At 34.5% G+C, this 20,102-nt stretch overlaps 2 protein-coding genes across 2 annotated transcripts; both read right to left on the bottom strand.

The window, feature by feature from the left end:
- Nucleotides 1-525: 525 nt before the first annotated feature.
- On the bottom strand, nucleotides 526-15,256 carry LOC105344641 (DNA mismatch repair protein Msh6). The gene is made up of 34 exons (XM_011452463.4): nucleotides 15,016-15,256; nucleotides 14,501-14,669; nucleotides 14,057-14,256; nucleotides 13,595-13,653; nucleotides 13,339-13,414; nucleotides 12,750-12,868; nucleotides 12,363-12,581; nucleotides 12,103-12,185; nucleotides 11,914-12,001; nucleotides 11,671-11,730; nucleotides 11,464-11,538; nucleotides 10,970-11,105; nucleotides 10,342-10,484; nucleotides 10,088-10,156; nucleotides 9,759-9,830; nucleotides 9,374-9,578; nucleotides 7,589-7,658; nucleotides 7,269-7,395; nucleotides 6,692-6,794; nucleotides 6,432-6,594; nucleotides 6,036-6,116; nucleotides 5,549-5,644; nucleotides 5,323-5,413; nucleotides 4,928-4,982; nucleotides 4,536-4,636; nucleotides 3,992-4,221; nucleotides 3,647-3,779; nucleotides 3,204-3,302; nucleotides 2,853-3,069; nucleotides 2,626-2,715; nucleotides 2,127-2,281; nucleotides 1,737-1,865; nucleotides 1,484-1,551; nucleotides 526-891 (listed from the first exon to the last, which is right to left on the bottom strand). Exons 1-34 carry the CDS (start codon nucleotides 15,203-15,205, stop codon nucleotides 822-824), a joined length of 4,041 nt encoding a protein of 1,346 aa, XP_011450765.3. The 5' UTR covers nucleotides 15,206-15,256; the 3' UTR covers nucleotides 526-821.
- A 1,878-nt stretch (nucleotides 15,257-17,134) lies between these two features.
- LOC105344643 (uncharacterized) lies at nucleotides 17,135-19,661 on the bottom strand. The gene is made up of 6 exons (XM_011452464.3): nucleotides 19,541-19,661; nucleotides 19,371-19,404; nucleotides 18,939-19,052; nucleotides 18,463-18,614; nucleotides 17,700-17,777; nucleotides 17,135-17,245 (listed from the first exon to the last, which is right to left on the bottom strand). The coding sequence occupies exons 1-5, from the start codon at nucleotides 19,631-19,633 to the stop codon at nucleotides 17,721-17,723; spliced, it is 450 nt and encodes a 149-aa protein (XP_011450766.3). The 5' UTR covers nucleotides 19,634-19,661; the 3' UTR covers nucleotides 17,135-17,245; nucleotides 17,700-17,720.
- Nucleotides 19,662-20,102: the final 441 nt, after the last annotated feature.

Consider the following 20,102-nt stretch of genomic DNA (forward strand, 5'->3'; position numbering starts at 1 on the left):
AATTTACAATCTCGACAAAACCAAATTTTCAGTTTGTTTTCTTACTGAAACTGAAAACTGACACATCTACAAAATTACATCCCCATGAATAAGCAAAACACACACAATCCACAAAAATTGGCCCCCAGAAATTTTAATGATACCACAGTACATGTATATACCAGTATTTGATTATGCCAGAAAGTAGCAGGAACGCCTGCCATTTGTTATATTTACATGTATATACCGATACTTTTAAAAGAATGAATCCTCTTATTAAATGTCCAAAAATTGGCAAAGGAATCAAATTAAAGATTTTCTACATATTATTGCCATGTGTCTCATTAGTTCACTCTTGTTTTAGAAGTTATCAAAAGCTTTGAAGATTTTCTATAATTCATTGTTCAAAAAAGGGCTGTTTTCATGTATTGCAGGATATCATCCTTTACGAATTAAAAGAATTTATTGTGGAGGACATAACACATAAAACATTCATTGCTTCGTGTTTGTTTTATTTCTATAAAAATCTGGAAATTTGTATCTAAAATAAAAACAAAATTTGATTGCATTAAACAAAATATACATTTGTTGAAATGATGATAAATGAATTTTTTGAAGAGAACATATATAATGAAATAGGGATTGTTTTTGTTCCATTCAATCAATCCTGACACTTGTTCACATGCAAGAATGCAAGGTCAAAAATCCAATACATGAACATGTATAATACTGTCAATCAAGCAACCTTTTATCATGTGCACTAGGGGCATCGGTCGTGAGGTTATTGTCCACAGTTGAAAAGTTTTGAGCACTAAAACAATTTTTGCACTGGTCATTTCTCTCTAGGCCTCATCTGGAATAAGCTGCTGTGTTTTCTTAATGTTCTCCACCGAGTCATCATTCCATAAGGACCTTGAAGTATGCAAATAAAAATATATGAGATTAATTGGAGTGTCTAGATTTGTTAAATGCTTTTGATATAATTTAGACTAAGATCTGTAAAAAACAAATCTACAAAGTCATAAAATAATACCGTGGTTTAATTAATATCAAAGTATTAATTGTTGTGGAGTAATAAAGAAAACTTCACTGTTTCGAGAATATGTAATTCAAGGACAAATCTCCTATCAAGTCTTAATTTGATGAAAATTTGATTTTGTGGATCAACTGAACAAGGAAATTCACTTAAATTGGTATTCCAACAAATGGTCATGAAACCACAGAAAAACCAGTTAAATCAAATTAGTTTGGATTTGCCAAAATGTTTACATATTGTAGTTTGACTTTTCACTAATGATGAAAAAAAGAAATTCATAACATACAAATATCATCTACAGTTTTCACCATTTTGTTCTTATTTTAAGAAAAAACACACAGGAATAAATCAAAAAGCCTGTTTTTTCTTGTTTCGTACATGTGTCAATTTATAAGCTTTTTTCCTGTTTTGATTAATAAATGTAAAACATGTTAGTACATATACACTGTAATTATCTGAAATAATTACCTGAATAATTTCTTTCTTTCTACATCAAATTCAAATTCCTTGGCTTTCTCTTTGGCAAGTTTAACAACCTATAATTTGCGAAAATATCTTTGTATAAATTGTAATAAAAACCACAGTTCATATCTTTGAAAATGTAAATCCATTATAATTTATGACCATAATAAATACAGTATGATACACATTTCAAAGACTATCAATATTGGCAATGTCGAATACAATTCATATGTATTTCAATAAAATTATTTACACATACCTCGTCTGGAATATTGGCTAGTCGTGCCACATTAAAACCGTAGCTCTTAGGACATGCTCCTCTAGCAAACTTGTAGAGAAAGGTGATGGTTTCCTCTGCTGGATCTCCCTCATTCTCCACCATGCAGGACTGAAATAGTCCACAATAATCATGTACAAGGATGACAACATCACCTTGCTACTTTACACATACAAATTTTACTGTGCAAGTAAATTGTATATGTGACTTGAGAGAGCTCCTTATTGTTTTATTTTGCAATCATCTTTTTTCATGAACATTTTGATATCGCAAAAAATTGCAAAGCCGATATTGTATCAGATATTGTGTGTGTTTTTGCAGAATCACCCAAAATAATAAATAAACAGTAATTTGAGTGACTGAGAGTCTTACCATGTGTCCCAGTCTGATGTTTGGGTCGTGGGAGAACTCCTCCACCAGGGAGTGATAGTGTGTGGAGAACAGCGTCCTACAACACAGGCTATCCGACAGCTCCCTCACCACCGCGCACGCAATGGCCGTCCCGTCATAGGTGGCTGTACCCCGACCTGTCACAATCAAAACATTGGTAACATTAATACAGAGGGGCTCAATCAGGTCCTGTGATTGTTCTATTAGTTACTGAAACCTTGTCGATGGATAATCTTTTAAACTCTGTCAAAGGATTATTTCATATGAATTATTTAAATGTAGTATAAAAAATATAAATCTTTAAAATCTTGACTTTAAGCACCATGTTTTTATCAATTTCTTAACCTTGTATTGCAATTATGCTATAATCTTTTTTAACTTGTCATGTAATAACTATTCATGCATGGATACCAACAATTTTTATTAAATATTCTTTCAATCATTAAAGCATATATTAAAATAGATGTATAAAAAATCTTACCCAATTCATCAATCAGAACAAGTGAATGTTTGGTAGCATGTTGTAAGATAGCTGCTGTCTCGCTTAACTCCACATAAAAAGTGCTTTCACCTGTGGGGAAAAAACAGTTATGATTTTATACTTTTAATTAAATTAATTACTGTGCTAAGAGCTGTTCAATGATAACTTTTAATTCAATTTTAAAATTACTGTGCTATGAGCTGTACAAGAATGAAAACAAGGATTACCTGACATTATTCTGTCACTGGCTCCAAGTCTTGTAAACACTCTGTCCACAGGAGTGAGTCGACATTTTTCAGCAGGTACGTAACATCCCATTTGAGCCATAACGGTGATTAGTCCAACCTGCCTCATGAGAGTAGATTTACCTCCCATGTTAGGACCAGTTACCAGGACGATCTTACTGCTGCTGTTCTGTTCATCTCCCTCCTCCATGTCTAACTCCTAAATTTGAAAGAAGTCCAACAATGGAATTGCAGAAATGAAAGAAAATATTTATTGTGTGTTGCGTAAGGTGCAATATATACAATGTATCTGCTGATTGTTATCAATGGAGTCTAGATTTGATGTTGACTTACATCTGGAATGCCGATGACAGTGTCATTAGGGATAAAGTCTCCTCCTCCAAAAGTCCTGGTGACACAAGGATGTCTTGCCTCTCGTATCTCAACAAAAGGCTGTAAATAAAGATAATAGTGAACAGAACGATAAGCTAGCACTATCATACATGCTTAACAGTTCATCATATACATGAGTAACTTGCAATGCATGCATTGAACCTTCATTTAAGCCAGCATTTCAATCTCTGATCAATTTTTCCAATTGAAATTCATGCTTTTCTAATTTAGAGAATATTTTTAGTTGTATCAAAAATCTAATGCTTTCACCACTCATAAACTAATTTTCTAACAATCAGAGTCTATTCTGAACAACAAATCTCTGACACTCTGCAGCTTCATAGAGATTACTACCAGTAGTAAGATATCTATAGATAAGATGTAATGCGGTGACAAATACTGACCTCTGTGTCTGAGCTGGGTTCGATGATCTCTGGTCTACAGGTCACACCGTCAGCTGCCCCCACATATTTAGCCAGGGACATCAGAACGTCCAACACTGACAGACACTGGATGGCTGTATCCCAGGTCTTGTATCTGTTGTAAATCAAAGACAGTCAGTTGTATTTACTTAATCTACATTGATTCTTTGAACTATTTTTTCATTATAGGGCACATAAATCTCTCTTCAATTACAGTTCTTTGGAATACCGTACTTTACACTGAGGACACAATTTGTACAAAACAAGTAATTATATCTTAGGCAATCTTCGCTATTTTTAAGTACATGTACTTATCATTCCATATACCTTTCATCAAAGCTGTAGAAGAGTCTCCTCATTGTGTCCTTGAGGGCAGCGTCTTTACGCTCCTCAGCATCAGTTAGATCCACCAACTGATCCTCGATGTCTGTGGTACGGTACCGCTTGGCCCCCTTCTTGGACGACATCAGGTGGTACTCATCTGGGACCTTCTTCAGTGCACTCTCTGGTACTTCTATTTGATAGCGATTTTTTCCAGATCCCCAGTAAGTCAGATTCTGTAAAGACAACAAATAAGTGATCAAATGCATTAATGTATAAGGGGAAAGGATCATATTTCACTTGGAGAATTATATGCATTTAGAGTCAATTTCCCTATTACAATATTCATATTCAAACAATAATATTATGAAAAACAAATGGATTGGAAAGCAGCACTGCCTATAAAAACCCTCTCCATGAAAACAATGATATATAAATATATACCTTTAGCTCAGCCTCTATCCAGCTGTCTGTCCAGGTAAATGTAGGTGTATTCAGTATTCTGATATTTACGGGATTCATACAGAAAATAAAACAAAGCTGTGCTTACCCTACAGCCCAGCCTCTGTCTCTGTCTGTCCAGGTACTCCTCCAGTCCCCGCTCCGCCGCCTTCAGATCCGCCTTAGCACCGTCATACTCTGGACTCACTCCTACAACACCCAGGCTACTTAATCACAGACTTCAATGCAGCTCATTACACTTTATTGGAAAAATCAGTTTGAATTCTTCTTGCATGTAAAATGTTGAAAGCATTTCGAAGAAATAAACTTGCATGTAAATAGGCATCATTATAAAAGCAAGTTCATAAACATGTTCATGAACAGATATGTTGAAATGTTGTGAAGTTAAAAACTCTTGATGTTTCTTAGCTTTCATCATATTGTAGAAATATTTTCATGAGTTAAACTTGATTTTTAAAATTCTTTCTTAACAATAATTACCTTTGTTTGGTAGAATGACCCCATCTTTCTTTGCCTTTGCATGGTCGAAAGCATTCTGCAAACAAAAATAAAAACATGATAAATGATTATATCCTTAATTATTAATGCACAATCCAATGTATCTGTACCATTTTGAATAGTACTTATATCTTGCATATATCACAATACATGTATAAGATAGATTAATTGTTAATCATTCATCATGCACTACTACAACTGCACATCGCTACACTGTATATTCATGATGAAAGATGAAGATGTTTTCAAGTATATACATATTGGACATTACAGGTTGGTCAGTTTTATAAAACCCTGTCTGTTTTTCTGCATCATTTTTTTGTACATGTATGTGCATTATTTTAGTTAAATTTGTAACTGTTGTATGTATTTCTTACATCAAAGAAATCCAATTCCTTCTTCAAATCAGGAAATAGCCCTTTATCATCAGCTGTGTCTAATGCCATAGTTTGTTTAAGCAGCTTTGACCTGCAAATCGTCATATCATGATATATCCAAACGCAAATCATTTTACAATGTCTGATTTTCACACATTTAAAATTGACCTCTGACATATGAAATATTCTATTCTAGGAAAGACTGCAACTCAAAAAAATAACATACGTGAAATTCTCAACATGAGACTTGAACTTCAATGCTACTTTCTGCACCACCTTAAATCCTTCTATTGTAGATAAGAAATCCTCTATTTTCTTCTTACTGTAAGAAATGAAACAATTGTTAAATGAATAAATTGTAAAGTTTAAACAGCCCAGCCTATTTATTTTAAGTTTGAAGTTTAATGCTAGTATATCTTTCCAATTGTTTCAAAAACTTAATTAAAAGTTAAGAATATTTCAAGTCAGAACCAACTCTTGCAATAAATAAGTGCCAAATTCTCAAGCAACATCTGTTCACATATATTTATGGCCACAGACATTTGTTATTTACTGCATGAAATAAACAAAATAATTTCTTACAGAAATTGTCAAATGTACTTAATGTGGATCTGTGCTCAAATGACAATTCACAAATAAAAAATAATGCACACTAGTGTCATAACAAAGTTTTAATGTGTCACTCGAAATCCCTACTCTGTTTTTCACATTACCTGTATTTTGCTTCATCAAAGAAAATGGCTCTACTATCTGGGTGTGTTTTACTACGAGCCGCAGATCCCAGGCTGTGGAACCTACAGAAAATATTTATCTTATAACAACAGTAAATGCATGTCATCACATGATAAAATTATAAAATAATTCATTTCTCCTCTACATATTCTCCTACTAAATACAAATTGTAAAAAAAACTTCTTGGTTTTGCTAGAGTTTGTTCTACGCTGTGCTTCCACTAAACCTGAAATGGACCATGTTCTCATGGCCAAGTCATCACCAACATTTTGAAATTCCTCAAGTCAAATCTCAACACAATTTTGATGTAAAATCCTCAGATTTGAGGCTGAGAATTTACATGAGAAAAATTAGTGGGGTCTGGTCTTTACACTTACTTGCTGAGTATCCGCTCCAAGTCAGGAAGTTTCCTGATCATATCTATGACCTCAGCCATGATGTCTGGGACTGCATTCAGATCCTCCACAGCGTTGAGTCGATCATTGATGGAGGTAGGATTACAGAGGGGGGCACACAACCACTGCTTGAACAACCGCTTACCTTCAATACAGTCAACATGCAGGCTTACTCAAATTGTTGGTGTTTGCTTGTTTGACTACAATGACTGTTTGCATGTAACATAACACTTTGGACATACCAAATGGAGTGACGCACTGGTTCAGTCGAGACAACAGAGTTCCTTCCTGTGACCCGTAGAGGTCGGCCACGTCAAGGTTTCTCAAGGTCAGTCCATCCAGTACCTGAACAATTGAAACGTGTAATGTTAGACACTTGAGGACAATCTACAGTAGACAATCTATAGTACCTGTAAGGCAAAGTACAGCTACAGAGATGTGGATACACTTGGACATTAAAAGGATAAACATGACCTTAAACAAAACATATAAACTTCTTTGAAGACCCCTTCTTGAAAAGATCATGTACTGCTTTTATGGGGTCATAATCTTGAGTTACATGGAATTTTTATGATAGAATTCAAATCAAAATAATGTAGAAAATCCACATTCAACAAAGTGCCTAATATTTGATTAAATTTGACAGTTTTATGAGTAAAAGTTGAACTTCTTTACACAAACCCACAAGCAAATATTTTTTAGACAAAAAGTTACAGGAAAAACGAATCCTTTCCATCCTTCACTTGTAAGACATGTTGCATGAGTTTCATTCTTTGTGTTAATGAAAGCAATATTCAATGATGTAATAGGAATAACTACCATGTGCTGATTTTTCATGAAAGCAGACTTTTCTTTAATAGTGGTTTTTTCTGAGTCTACAGGGATGTATTCCTCAAAGTTCTTCATGGACAAGAGCTCCTGGTCCATCAAACTGTATTGCAGGTACCTGGAAACATAATATGTCAGATACAGCAGGCAGGTCATTTTCTGGAAATAATATCCTATTTCATGTACATTAAAGACAGTAAATGGAGTAGAAGTAAAATTTTTGAGCTTCCACTTTTCAAGATATATCTTGAGATGAGGTGAACAGGTACATGTATATACAGGTTTTAGTTAGAAAATTTGTGTTTTCTCACCAGATCATGGCTCCCAGTGAGGACACTGCCAGACTGTATTCATCAGCAGCACTCAGGCATAGAGTGTCCCCTACAGAACACATTATATTTCTTTAAGTTAGTATTATGTATATTGCAATGTTTGCTATACCAATAAACAATGCTAATCACTATAAACATACATGTTCATATAAAAAAATTTATTTAATTACATGTTTATCTACCTGATATATGAACTTACAATTCATCCATAAAGTTAAAGAAATTCTTTCAAACAAAAATCTTCAACTCCGCAAAATATAAGGACGAGAAGGTAAATATAACAAAAGAATTGTACTTATATAATTCTAGATATTTATAACATTGATGTACCGTATTTTCCCGACGACTTGTCGAAGCGGACGACTCGTCGAATTGCTCAATTTTAGCCAAAATTTTAACAAAATCCTACGATACGTCGATTCAGACCTTACGTCGATCTTATCACTTCAAAATGGCGTATAAAACTGCATAACATTATCATTGTATGATGCCACGATGTCCCCGATATTGCTACCAATTATTATTAATGATTAACATTTAAACAATTACGCTTTATACTTATTCATCATATTTTCAAATACCGGCAACATCTACAAAGTCGCTTGCATTTTAAACAATTCCCGGTATCGCGTGTTATGCAAAACTAAACTTACTTTGTCAGTAATATTTTATTCCCAAGCATTAAAATAATTATCCACTCTGACTATCGCCAGTGTATTCGCCATTACGTAACCAGCCACCTGTTGACTCGGCGCGTGGTCAATGTTTGTTTAACAATTTCTGGTGTCATAGGCATGCACCTGTCTCGTGTCGGACTTCAAAGGGGGGTCTCAAGTGCAGAAAGCTTAACAATTAATAAGATTTGAGGAAACTTGTTTTATTACTTTGTATCCAGTAATGCAGTTACACGCTTTTGTTTTACATAGACACTGTTCGAAATAGATCGATCATTTGTACGACTTGATAATGACGATATACGACATACATACGTTTCCTAAAAAAATTATCTAACAATAATCAAAGAATTGGACAATAATTAATCAATGAACTATAATCACTTAATAACGGTACTCCTTATATATACAGGGAGTGAAATTGCCGTAAAGATCTCAGCCTTAGGGCAAGATTATTAACACAACCGGTGTCAGCCTATTGTATAAACAGTAGTATTGATAATTGCCGATTACGTATTTTAAGATTGAATTTGACCATAAAATAATTCTGATTTATACTTTCCACTCACAACTCTTTACTAATAAAATAATTAAATTTAAAAAACATCCCCCGGACCTACTGCAATATTTTCTTCCATTCAAATTTGGTTTCAATTTTACTGCGCAATGTTATCTTCCTACAAGTGATACATAGAACCATGTGATGAAGTGTTTATAAAAACGGAACGGTAAAACTTTTGATTGATTAAAGACGTAACATTTTTAAATAACTGTTGTTATTATTATGTATTTAAGTGTTAACAGATGAGTGAAAATGATACGGTAATTATTAAAGATGAACAGTGAATTCAACAACGTAATTTTCAATCACACAGCCAACTCAAGATGATTAAAACCAAGATTTTTAATGCTATTTTTAACAATTTTCTGACCTCAAGATTTTAAATGCTATTTTTAACAATTTTTTGACCTCGAGCCTACGACAAGTCGAACAAGACGATAAGTCGGGAGCTCTGCTTCAGAGAAAAAAATACCGACTAATCGTCGGAAAAATACGGTATTCTGTCAGAAACTTTCAAGTTGGTCCTACCATCAGACATCATCTTCTTGAGACACTCTGGCCACACCACCTCGTCCTCACACTTGAAGTATTCCTCCTCTGCTAGGACTTTGAGGGTCTTACTGCTATCCCAGAATTCTGTGTCTGGTCGTAGGTACTCCTTTATAACAGAGGACAGGTTGTTGTTGATCAGGCTTGATGTCTTTTCAGACACCCTCCCTCTTGGCATCAATACCTGCGAGATAAGAACCAACATTTACAATATCAGCTTCATTGATTTACATAGAGTTAAACTTGGGAGTACTTAATATATAATGATGCAGAGACTACTTTATTCCCATCTGACAACTGCTGTCAAATTTTCATTACATTTCAATGAATAGATCTGTCATGATTTATACGCCTTGATATTTACCTGCACAGGTGTAAAGTGAGCGATCAGTGTCCTTAACCTGGAACAATACCTGTCATCTGTGAACTGCCCCATCTATAACAGTACACACAGATATGTACTTTAAGTTTATAACAAAAGGTTCCAGTTGGAAAGATTCATTTTTATGAAGAAAAAAGAGCAAGATTTTTTGTGGGAAAACATGCACATCTGCATCCATAATGTCTGTTTCAATTTTTATGAATGTACATATTAATGTGAATGCAAAGTGTGGGGAAATACGCTGCAAAAACATACAACACTACATATTAAGCAATGTGTTTGGTTGGCAATTTTATTCATATTAAAATTACCTGAAATTTTCCTATCGTTGTGTCAACAAAACACACTCCATAGGTGCTCTGTCCAAACTGACCATCATCCTGAATAAAGCAAGAAAATCAGAGTATATTCAACCATCTGTCATATAATGTAGTCCATTTACTTTGTGATTTCAAGAAAAGCAGGACAAAGTATCCCTACCCCGAAATTAAATTTCTACTGCTTGTATTCCCTTTTCAAGCATGAAGAAACCAACATCTGAGATTTGAGCATTTACTGATCTCACCTTTTCACAGAGAGCCAGTAGATAGCTACTGTTTGCCTCAGCTATATCCCCATCTGTCACATTAAATGTCTGGGTGCCTTTGGTGGTGATCCTACAGATCTCTCTTTTGACGACTTTGTCAAACTTGGTGGCAGGGATTCCCACTGTAAAACAATTCGTTGTCATAGTAACTGATGAGGGTTACCCAAAACCATAGTAACGGAGGTTAACAATATTTAGAGTACAGACCTGAAACTAAAACAAAAAGCATAACATCTATTATGGTTATTTATGAAGATCTGTTTTCAAATACTTAAAGAACCAAGCAAGTTATTACTTCGCTACACAATAACGGTCCTTTCAGTATTTATTTATTTCATCTGCAATTTATTAATGTCTGCTTAAAATCCCATCATAGTCGCCATTTTCTATTTGTCAATCTAGTATCTACCACTGACCTTTTGGGAAGCTTTAAGCATAGATACTGTATATATTGACAAATATAACACTACATTAGGAGCCACATATGCAGGAACTTCCCATATCAATAATTCCATATATTTCTTTCGTGCTTTCATGATTATTTTGTTGTTTGGAAGAACATTAGCATTAATTATGAATTGTTCCTTGAGCTTGGAGCTGTACTTACTGTTTTTGACTCTCTCTGTCATCATGTCTGGGGTCTCCGTCTGCTCTATCCTGGCGACCTTGTAACCTTTCTGGATCAGCATGTCCGCGTATCTACTGTATGCTATTTCTGGAAAACCTGAGTGAGCTTGTTCTCCCTGACAAAAAAATATCAGTCAAATTCTGCCACACATTTATTTACAGTTCATTCACATCAAGTTTTACAGAGAAAACTTGGCGCAGAAATTGAAAATATTATTTTTTGAAACTCTGCAATTACAACACTGTAAACCAACATATATTTGCAACATTATTTCTCTATTTACTACTGATAATACATGTATCTTTCAAAGCGACCTATATTTGCAATCCAGCCTTTTTCTTCGAAAACAACACACACTAAAATTTTTGGCCACTGGTTCAGGAAGTAAATTTTTCAAGATGACAAGGTTTGAACTTTTGCAAAATCCTCCCTCATATGAAAAAAATAGTAGGTTTACAGTAATTATGATTTACTTTCATGTAGATCAGCCCAAGTTCCTTCACTCCAACAGCAGCATCCATGTTGAACAATTCATAGAACTTCCCCATCTATAAAATACAAGTAGACAATATGAACAGTTCTTCATCATACATGTATCAAAATCTATAGACAAGATTCTGGAGAAAGCAGTGTCACATTTCATCTATCTCAGGTGAAATTTTGAAATTTCCGCACATTACCTTGAAAAATAAGACAGCATCATAATGTTTGGATTTCAATTCCCACCACTGTCTCATTGCCTAAAACAATACAAATTTGATTTTTTAAAATCTGCATTTCTCATCAATGTGTATCAAGCATTGCTTATTGGGTGAAAAATAAGGTAAACCAACAATTCCGAAATAATACTGAAATTCACATACATGAAATTCAACTTTTAAAATGTTTTATTGAAATTTAAATGTAAATTACTGAACACTTACTGGTGTCTGTTGCTTCAAAAAGGAATCAGGTACATATAAAGTTTTGGGATCATACTCTGGGTCATTTTTACTTTTTTTCTTTATATCCCTGTAACATTCAGTCAAACATTCAGTACACACTGTAGCTGTTACCATACACAATTTTTTTTCCAAACCTGAGTGAGCACAGTAATTTGGTAGTGTACTTACTTGATTTTATCTGGCTGAAGGAATTCTAACTTAAGGTATGGATAGTTTGTTTCCTCCTGTGGTCCTTTGGCAGGTTTTGTGTCCTGTTCAACAAAACATTAGTTTTCAATTTACTGTAATAACTTAAGATTAGGATTTCTCAACTGCATTACAAGAAATTTTTATCTGACACTTTTCATATTCATATATCAATGCATTAAAATTAGATAGCAAAGTTTCTATTTATAGGTTCATGTACATGAAACATAATTAATGTATACCAGATCAACAGCAGCAAAAGAAGCCAGTTTAGATTTGGTTTTCATCCCAACAGATGGTGTAGAGGGGGCAAGAGAGCGGCTTGTGGAGGGAGAAGTAGACGCCTCATCCTCAGACCCAGCCTCGTCTTCTTTCGTTTCACTTTTCTTTGGTCGCCATGGTTTTGTATTCTTTTCTGGTCTTTTCCTTTTTCTTGAAGGTACCTCAGCTTTTCTTGATTTCTACACATTTAGAAATGGTTTTAACAAGAAATACCGATAGTGTATGTAAGATTTTTTACTTGAGGGATTTCATAGTACTTAGAACTACGAGTCCACCAGTTGTAAAAATATTAATCTTTAAGAGGAAATGCTGTTTAGTTTGATTTTATAGGAAAGGAATATTCAAACCTTGACTGGGGAATCTATTTCTGACTCTGTTTCTGGTTCTGAAATTTTGTCTTCATCTACTCCACTACTGACTTCATCCTCTGAGGAGCCTTCATCTGAGTGGGGCTTAAACTCATCTTCTAAAGAAGATGAAGAAATTCAATTAATTTCAAAACCTACTAAAATAGATAAGAAACAACTTCGATATACCTCAATACACTATTTAATCAAGAATAATTAGGCAAACTGCCTCTTCTATACATTTATAAAAGTTTTTCATGTTCTTCAATGATGCAGTTGTAAAACTAATGGTAATTGTTTTGTCAAAATCAAGTTTACAGAAGATTCACTAAATTTAACATTGTAGTTACCAATACTTTTCTCTCCATACTACATTATTCATATTTAACACTAAATCTGTCTATGCTCCAATGAATCATCTATAGCTATCTCTTTCAAATAAATGGTGACATTCTCTTAAATCTAATGAATTGGAATGTCAATCAGGAACAATGTAATTGAGTATAATTTAAAAGAATATAAAGGTGAAATATTCATTTGCAAAACAAAAAAAGTTCAGTTTGCTTTTAGCATTATCACACTACCCCACCTGATTCTCCACTGTCACTGGCCATGACTATTCGCCTTCTCTTTGCAGCACGGCCTCTTGTTCTGCCTTTGGGTTTCTAAGATAGAACTGTCATGCCTCAGAACATGCAATTATCTTTCTTTTAATGATAAAACATCAATTACCAATCATTTTATATCTTTCTTTACATAAAGTTACACCCTGTATCCTTTATCTTCCTTAAATGCATCTCTCAAATGATTTTGTACTTTCATGAGAAGTCTTAAAACTGACATACCTCTTCATTTTCATTTTCTTTGCTATTGTCTGCTTCGTTTTCCTCACTTTCTCCACCCTCTAGATAGCAAAATGGTTTGATAGCTTTACATATCAATAAAACCATTTTTTTTCAGGTATGAAGTTAGTGAAAGCATTCTAATGAATTAATAACATTAATAGTAAAATGGTTTAAAATCTGTCCATCTGTTTAATCTGTCAACAAGATATTCCTGACAACCTACTCATGTCTAACCTTCATTTTTACATTAAAAACTAGAGTCATTTGTTGCAATTTACAAGTACAAAAACACTATCTACCTTACCTACAAGCCATACTGTAAACAATTTACATGTACATGTACAAATATAATATCTACCTTACCTACAAGCCATACTGTAATCACATGAAGCCACAGTAACCTATAATGTAAATACAGTAAGCCACACTATAAACATGATATACCAGTTTATCACTGCATACCTTCCACATCCATTTCCTCTTCCTCCTCTTCATCACTAGAGGGCTGGAGATCCACCACTAGCTTTAATCGATCCTCCAATGACAATTTCAGGGCATTGTCTGCCTCCTGTGTCCCTTTCTTCACTTTAGGATTGAGAGAGTGGCACTTGCCACCTTTCTTGTAGTCCTCATGGTCTGAGCCCTTATAGGGTATAACATCCCTGTAAAAATATATAGATACTTCTCATAGCATTCTTTTTATTGCATGAATGACAAAAAAAGTATATTGTTACCCACTGAGCATAATTCATGCATTCAATGTTCATTCATAACAATAGTGGAAAATGCACGAGTAAACAAGCAATACAAAAACCTCAAAATCAAAACAAAAAGTGAATTTCAATTGATAAACTTTCCCATCTTTCCTCCAGTCTAAAAACAAATCTCCATTTATTATACTCTTACTTTGCTTTTATCCATGATCTTGTTGGAGGTGTGTCAAAAAACTGTACATGAACCTGAGGGTTCTTCCCTTGTTTTAGGTGTGTGTTTTCCGTTGGGTGTAAACAGACTAAAGATGGCCACCAAGGGTATCCTGCCAACTTACTCCATACTATGTCTCCCTCCTTGTAGTCTGAAACATGCACAAATATAATTAGGTTTCTAAATTAAACACTTTTTCAACTTAGCTTTAATTCATCTATCATCTGTGGGTATCCATAATTTTTATCCATCTTTTTTTTTTTGGGGGGGGGGGGGGTGGCTAAACTATTTATTAGGTACAGCTCCTGAACAGAAATTCAGGAGACCAGGGTAAGTGGCCCGGTCTGGTCCATCCCCCATGACAACATTAAGCCATTAATCATTACATAATAATTGACAACGTACTGGAAATATGTGTTTGCCCTACATGTCAAATCGTTGTCAAACGAGTGGTTTTTACTTCTTATGGTGTAGAATTGTTATCAAAATTATATTACTTTGATCATTTGGTTCCTTTTTCGCCTGCTTCACTGGTGTTGGGGTTTCCTGTTTGTTGGGCGATTTCTTTTGCGACAACACATCTGATCCATTAACATTTGGTTGACTACTCTTGTTTGCTGCTGGACTTTTGGAAAAATAAGAAAAAAGGGTGTTTCCTTGCTTGGACGGGGTTTGTTTCGGTCCCATTTCTCGCCGAAATATCTCCCGCGGTTTTGTCCACAAACAGGAATTATTGCATATAATATAATTTTAAAGTTGTGCGAATGGTATTTAAATCTCCGGAATTTAGTAGATTATAGTCCACAACAATGTATTTTTCAACATACTCTAAGTCTTCGTTTAAATAATTAATCATAATTCAAAAATATTATTCAGTGAACAGCCAGGGCAGTTTGGTTGAGCCCAATAATCCTATTTTGACGAGCGCATCAACCCCCTTTACGTAGCGTCGTTTTTTAAAGGGGAGGGGGGGGGGGGTGCAGACTCATCCAAAACATCTTTCATTCATTCAATCTTTATTTACTAGCAAAACTCCAGCATGGCACAAAATATCAAATGAATCCAAACAAGCCTATGAAAGAGAGGTCACTCACCAGTTAGATAATATAATGGGGAATAATGTACCAGAGACCCACCCCGAAATTAACGAATTCTGTATGGCATTCGTTAAATGTATAACAGCAAGTGCGAATTCTGTCGTTCCCAGGTCTATACTCTGTCCCAAGATATTTTGGATTCACGTTTGGACGATTTTTAATAAAAATTAATACACTTACCTGTGAAAGAAGTGCAATTGAAATAGTTGAAAGGGATATTTTCCAAGATAATTTCATTGACACATTATCATCTTTCACTCGGAAAAATTCACAGGAACGAAAACAGATTCCTTACGGAGATTTATAATGGGGAATGTTTACATCTTTTCTCTATTCGGAATACACTCGGAATACATCGCGCAATATTTCAACGTTATCATCCGGGCTTACTGCAATGCAAAATCTCCGTAGACATAACATTTTTTAGCATTGTATTGAAACCTGATAAGCTAGCAGGGGCGTTTTGACTGAGAAATCTTGGAAATTTTTCATACTTTTGAATGAACATCGTTTGGATCCTGAGGTATTTATAAATATTAAACAATTAAGCCAAATGTGAATCCAAAATATCTTGGGACAGAGTATAGGTCCCAAGCCAAACAAAAATAAAAAATTAAAACAAAATTAAATAAAATGCTACGAGAAAAAGTGAGGAACCCCTCCCCCTCACCCGATGTTTATTGTTACGTGACTTGTAATCCAAACTGATATCGTCGCAATTAAGCCACGGGTTTTGTGTCTCCTGTGGACATAGAGTGGACACAAAACCCGTGGCTTACGACGATGAATTATTATGAAAGTTAGTGTTTTGGAGGGTTTTTTTTTACAATCTTGGTCAAATTAGATAGCCCAGTAAGATATTGGTATTGATGACGTTCAGTTCTGTTTTTCATACAGACACTTAAATTTTCGAGTCGAAAGCCCCTATAACTCATTTTCGGAGGTATAGAAGAAATAATCGCGAACAAATGTATGACTTCAGCGATACGTTCATTCATGTTAAGGGTAACATCGCAAAAAAAAAAAAAATGCCAAACTGCTTATTGTGGCATTAAAAATAAATTTATATACTTCATTATCTCGAACTAGATGGGACTGTTTAAAAATTTCTGAGTATTCGAAGGTAAAAAATTAAAAAAAAACAAGTGGTTGGGGTTTACAAATCACTTCGACATATCCACTGTATTCGAGCTATCAGTGTTGGAGATACATGTATCAAAGTTCAACTGTATGTCCTTTGAAGATCATTGAAATGTGAATTATATGTACACGTGTTCGATTGTTTGAACATGCGTGTGTATTTGGGGATATCATTATTAATTGATGATATATAATCTATATAACAAATTAAGTCAACTTAAAATTTCTTTTGACTCTTTCCTGCCGATATGGACGAAATGTTTTCTGACGTCATCACTCGCTTCTGTGATAAAGTTAACTCCATATGTATTATAAAAATATAACACATATTATACTGTTTGCATGTGCCGCTTTCAGGGAAAATAAAGACAAAGCACAGTATATTTTTTTTTTAATTTAATTTATTCTCGATCACTGCATCATATAATTTTTTTTTATATTTTCTTCCATTAGTTGAATTATTCTCTCTCTTCAACTCATTTGGATGTTCCTGTAAGAAATAAGTATAAATAAAACATTTCAAAAAAAAAAATCATTTACCAGGAAACAAGAAACAGCTATGGGAAAGACGGTTAACTCTGGAAATTATATTTTACTGTACATAAACCGTTATATAGTAAGATGTCAAATAATTGAAGCGTTTCTGACTTTACTATTTATCATGTAATAAAAATTGACTTATTCAAACAAATTGAATACTGTCTAATTGGCGTACAGATCAAACCTGGGCTAAAATACCATTAATTAAATGGATTGTCATGCATTGATCGACTTTATACAATATCATATGCGTTAATATTTTATAGACGGTAATTCACAATTAAAAAATTTAAAACATAGAATCCGTGTATATGTCTATTATTTATATATGGATAAAAACTCATGTTTTGTTCCACTAGTCCAACATTTTGAAAAAAATGTATTCCTGTCCGAACAACACTCACCCGATGCCTAGCGACGCCCCACTAAGCGCTTTGCGCATCTGTCCATCTCCTCTTACCATTATCCGCTCGTTTCGTGTTCTGTTATTAGTATAATAATAAAGTAATGATAAAGTATAATATAAACGTCTGAGAATTTTTTATTCAACCATATTTTATACATGACAACTAAGGTACGTGTGACCCACACAGCCAAGCATGGTTGACAGCTGGCTTTAATAATCACATTACAAGAACATTCATGCCGCGCATAAAAGAAAATTGATTTAATAACACTGATATCCCAATAATTGACTTTTAAACAGCCCAGGAAACACCATGGAAACCTGTGTCCGAACGGTCCAATGCACTGTGTGAAACTGGCTTGAAATAACCCTAGTTATACGACACTGACCCTTTATAGCGGCCTTACTACGACCCCGCCTTGTATCACTTCGCTTAACCATTCGAACACGTTTCAACATGCAGCAGTAAACTTTTCCCGGTTAATTTTCTCCGAAACGCGAGAAAATTGATTTTCTGTTTATGATATCATAAGAGACAAGAACCCACACGACCACAAAAATACAAATTAAAATAAAAACAACAAATGTATATTCATTTCATATATACGCATAGGTTTTGTTACGACGTGCCTGTATAGTTTACTTTAATATTGATATATGTCTAAAATAACGATTTTTGGTGTATGATATGCGCACTCCTGTATTATGACATAGGACTTTTCGAGAAAGGAAAAATCATGATATTTATATAGATATCATACCCGGCGGGCTCTCCGTTTGTGCTGGGGGCCGGGGAACGAGCCGACCTGACAGAGGGGGTGGACAGCCTCCTCCTCACTGTTGATACGTCCGGTCAGGAAGGCCTCCTCTTGGAGGGGCAGGAAGTCCCAAAACAGGGAGGAAGCCGTCGAACCTGTCAGACATTACACAGACACGGTTACAATATCTAAACAAAACTAATTTCTTTTTTTTTTTATGAAAATTTGAATGATTAAGCAAAGCTTTCCGTATTGATAACATAGGTACATGTATATGTGAGAATAAAGAATGGTTGAGTTGAAAGCTCGATCAACATACATGTTTATTTCTCATGGACCATTGCAATTCTTTTGGATAAAAATTAAGATTTCAAATTCTTATGACGTTGAATTCTAACATGAATTATTATAATAGAAAATAACACCATCTTCATACAATTGGGCTATAACTATTTGGGCTATAACTATTTGGAACCTACCCTCGTGTTCACACAGATATCCCCAGAATCCGTCATGGCAGACACATGTCGTGGAGTTATAGTAGGCCTCGCACCACCCCCGGACACACTTCACAGAGTCACACGGGTCCACCTCTACAAAGAAACCAAAATACAAAAAAAAAAAAATCAATTCACATGGGTCATGATTATATCCTCCATGCTGGGGATTAATTTATATATAATATATAGATAATAAAGTGGTGTTTCTAGAAGAAAAACAAAACTTGGGACATTAAATCGCCGAATTAGAATGCATTTTGTATAAAGAAATAAAGCCCCCCTGGCTTCTGGTGTCTTCATTTACAGCATTAATTTCCCAATTCGAATAATCCATAAAATGTATATCCGAAACTTCCCGGTGTAGATGTAAAACTATCCACATGCCATTGTCGTTTTGTATCTGTTCATTACCTGGGGGTATCTCAGGTTCTTCATTTCTACATCCCTGTAATCAAAATACAAATTAAAGAGACTTGGGCGATGAAAGGCGAAAAAATAAACGATTGATATAGATTTTGTTTTTGCTTCGTCTAACTATGATTAATTTTAGCTAGACAAATGTATAGAATCGGATCACTTACATTTATACAGTGCACGAACGAAAGAGCTAGCAATAATGAAATCATCATGTTGGAGTCGAGATGGTAAATTAAAATGAAATATACCATTTGCATGCGATTATAAACATTTTTATTTAGAAGAGATATTAAACTAATGGATAGCAAGAACAAGATAACATCAGTCAATAGCCTCTTAAAAGAAAACTGAGTATATACATTAATTTGAATAGTTAAATATAGTTATTGATTGGAAAACCACTTATGTTTAATTCATCCTAAATTTAGTGTCGACTAAGCAAAAAAGGTCAAATTGTATTAAATATTACACACACACGGCTGTACATATATCAGTACATGTATTAACATTATATCACATGTAAATATATACATGTCATAGGCGTCGGAACCGGGGGGGGGGGGGGGGCTAGGGGGGGCTTAGCCCCCCCACTTTTTTCTGCAAATTTATACCTTACCATTAGAAACATAGCATGATAGAGGGTTCAGCCCCCCCCCCCCCCACTTTTTCTCGCAGGAAAGATTATTGTATCTAAATTTACCTTGAAAGATTGAAAAGTTGGATTCA

The sequence above is a fragment of the Magallana gigas genome, chromosome 5 (genome assembly GCF_963853765.1).
Source record: "Magallana gigas chromosome 5, xbMagGiga1.1, whole genome shotgun sequence".
Lineage (NCBI taxonomy): Eukaryota > Metazoa > Mollusca > Bivalvia > Ostreida > Ostreidae > Magallana > Magallana gigas.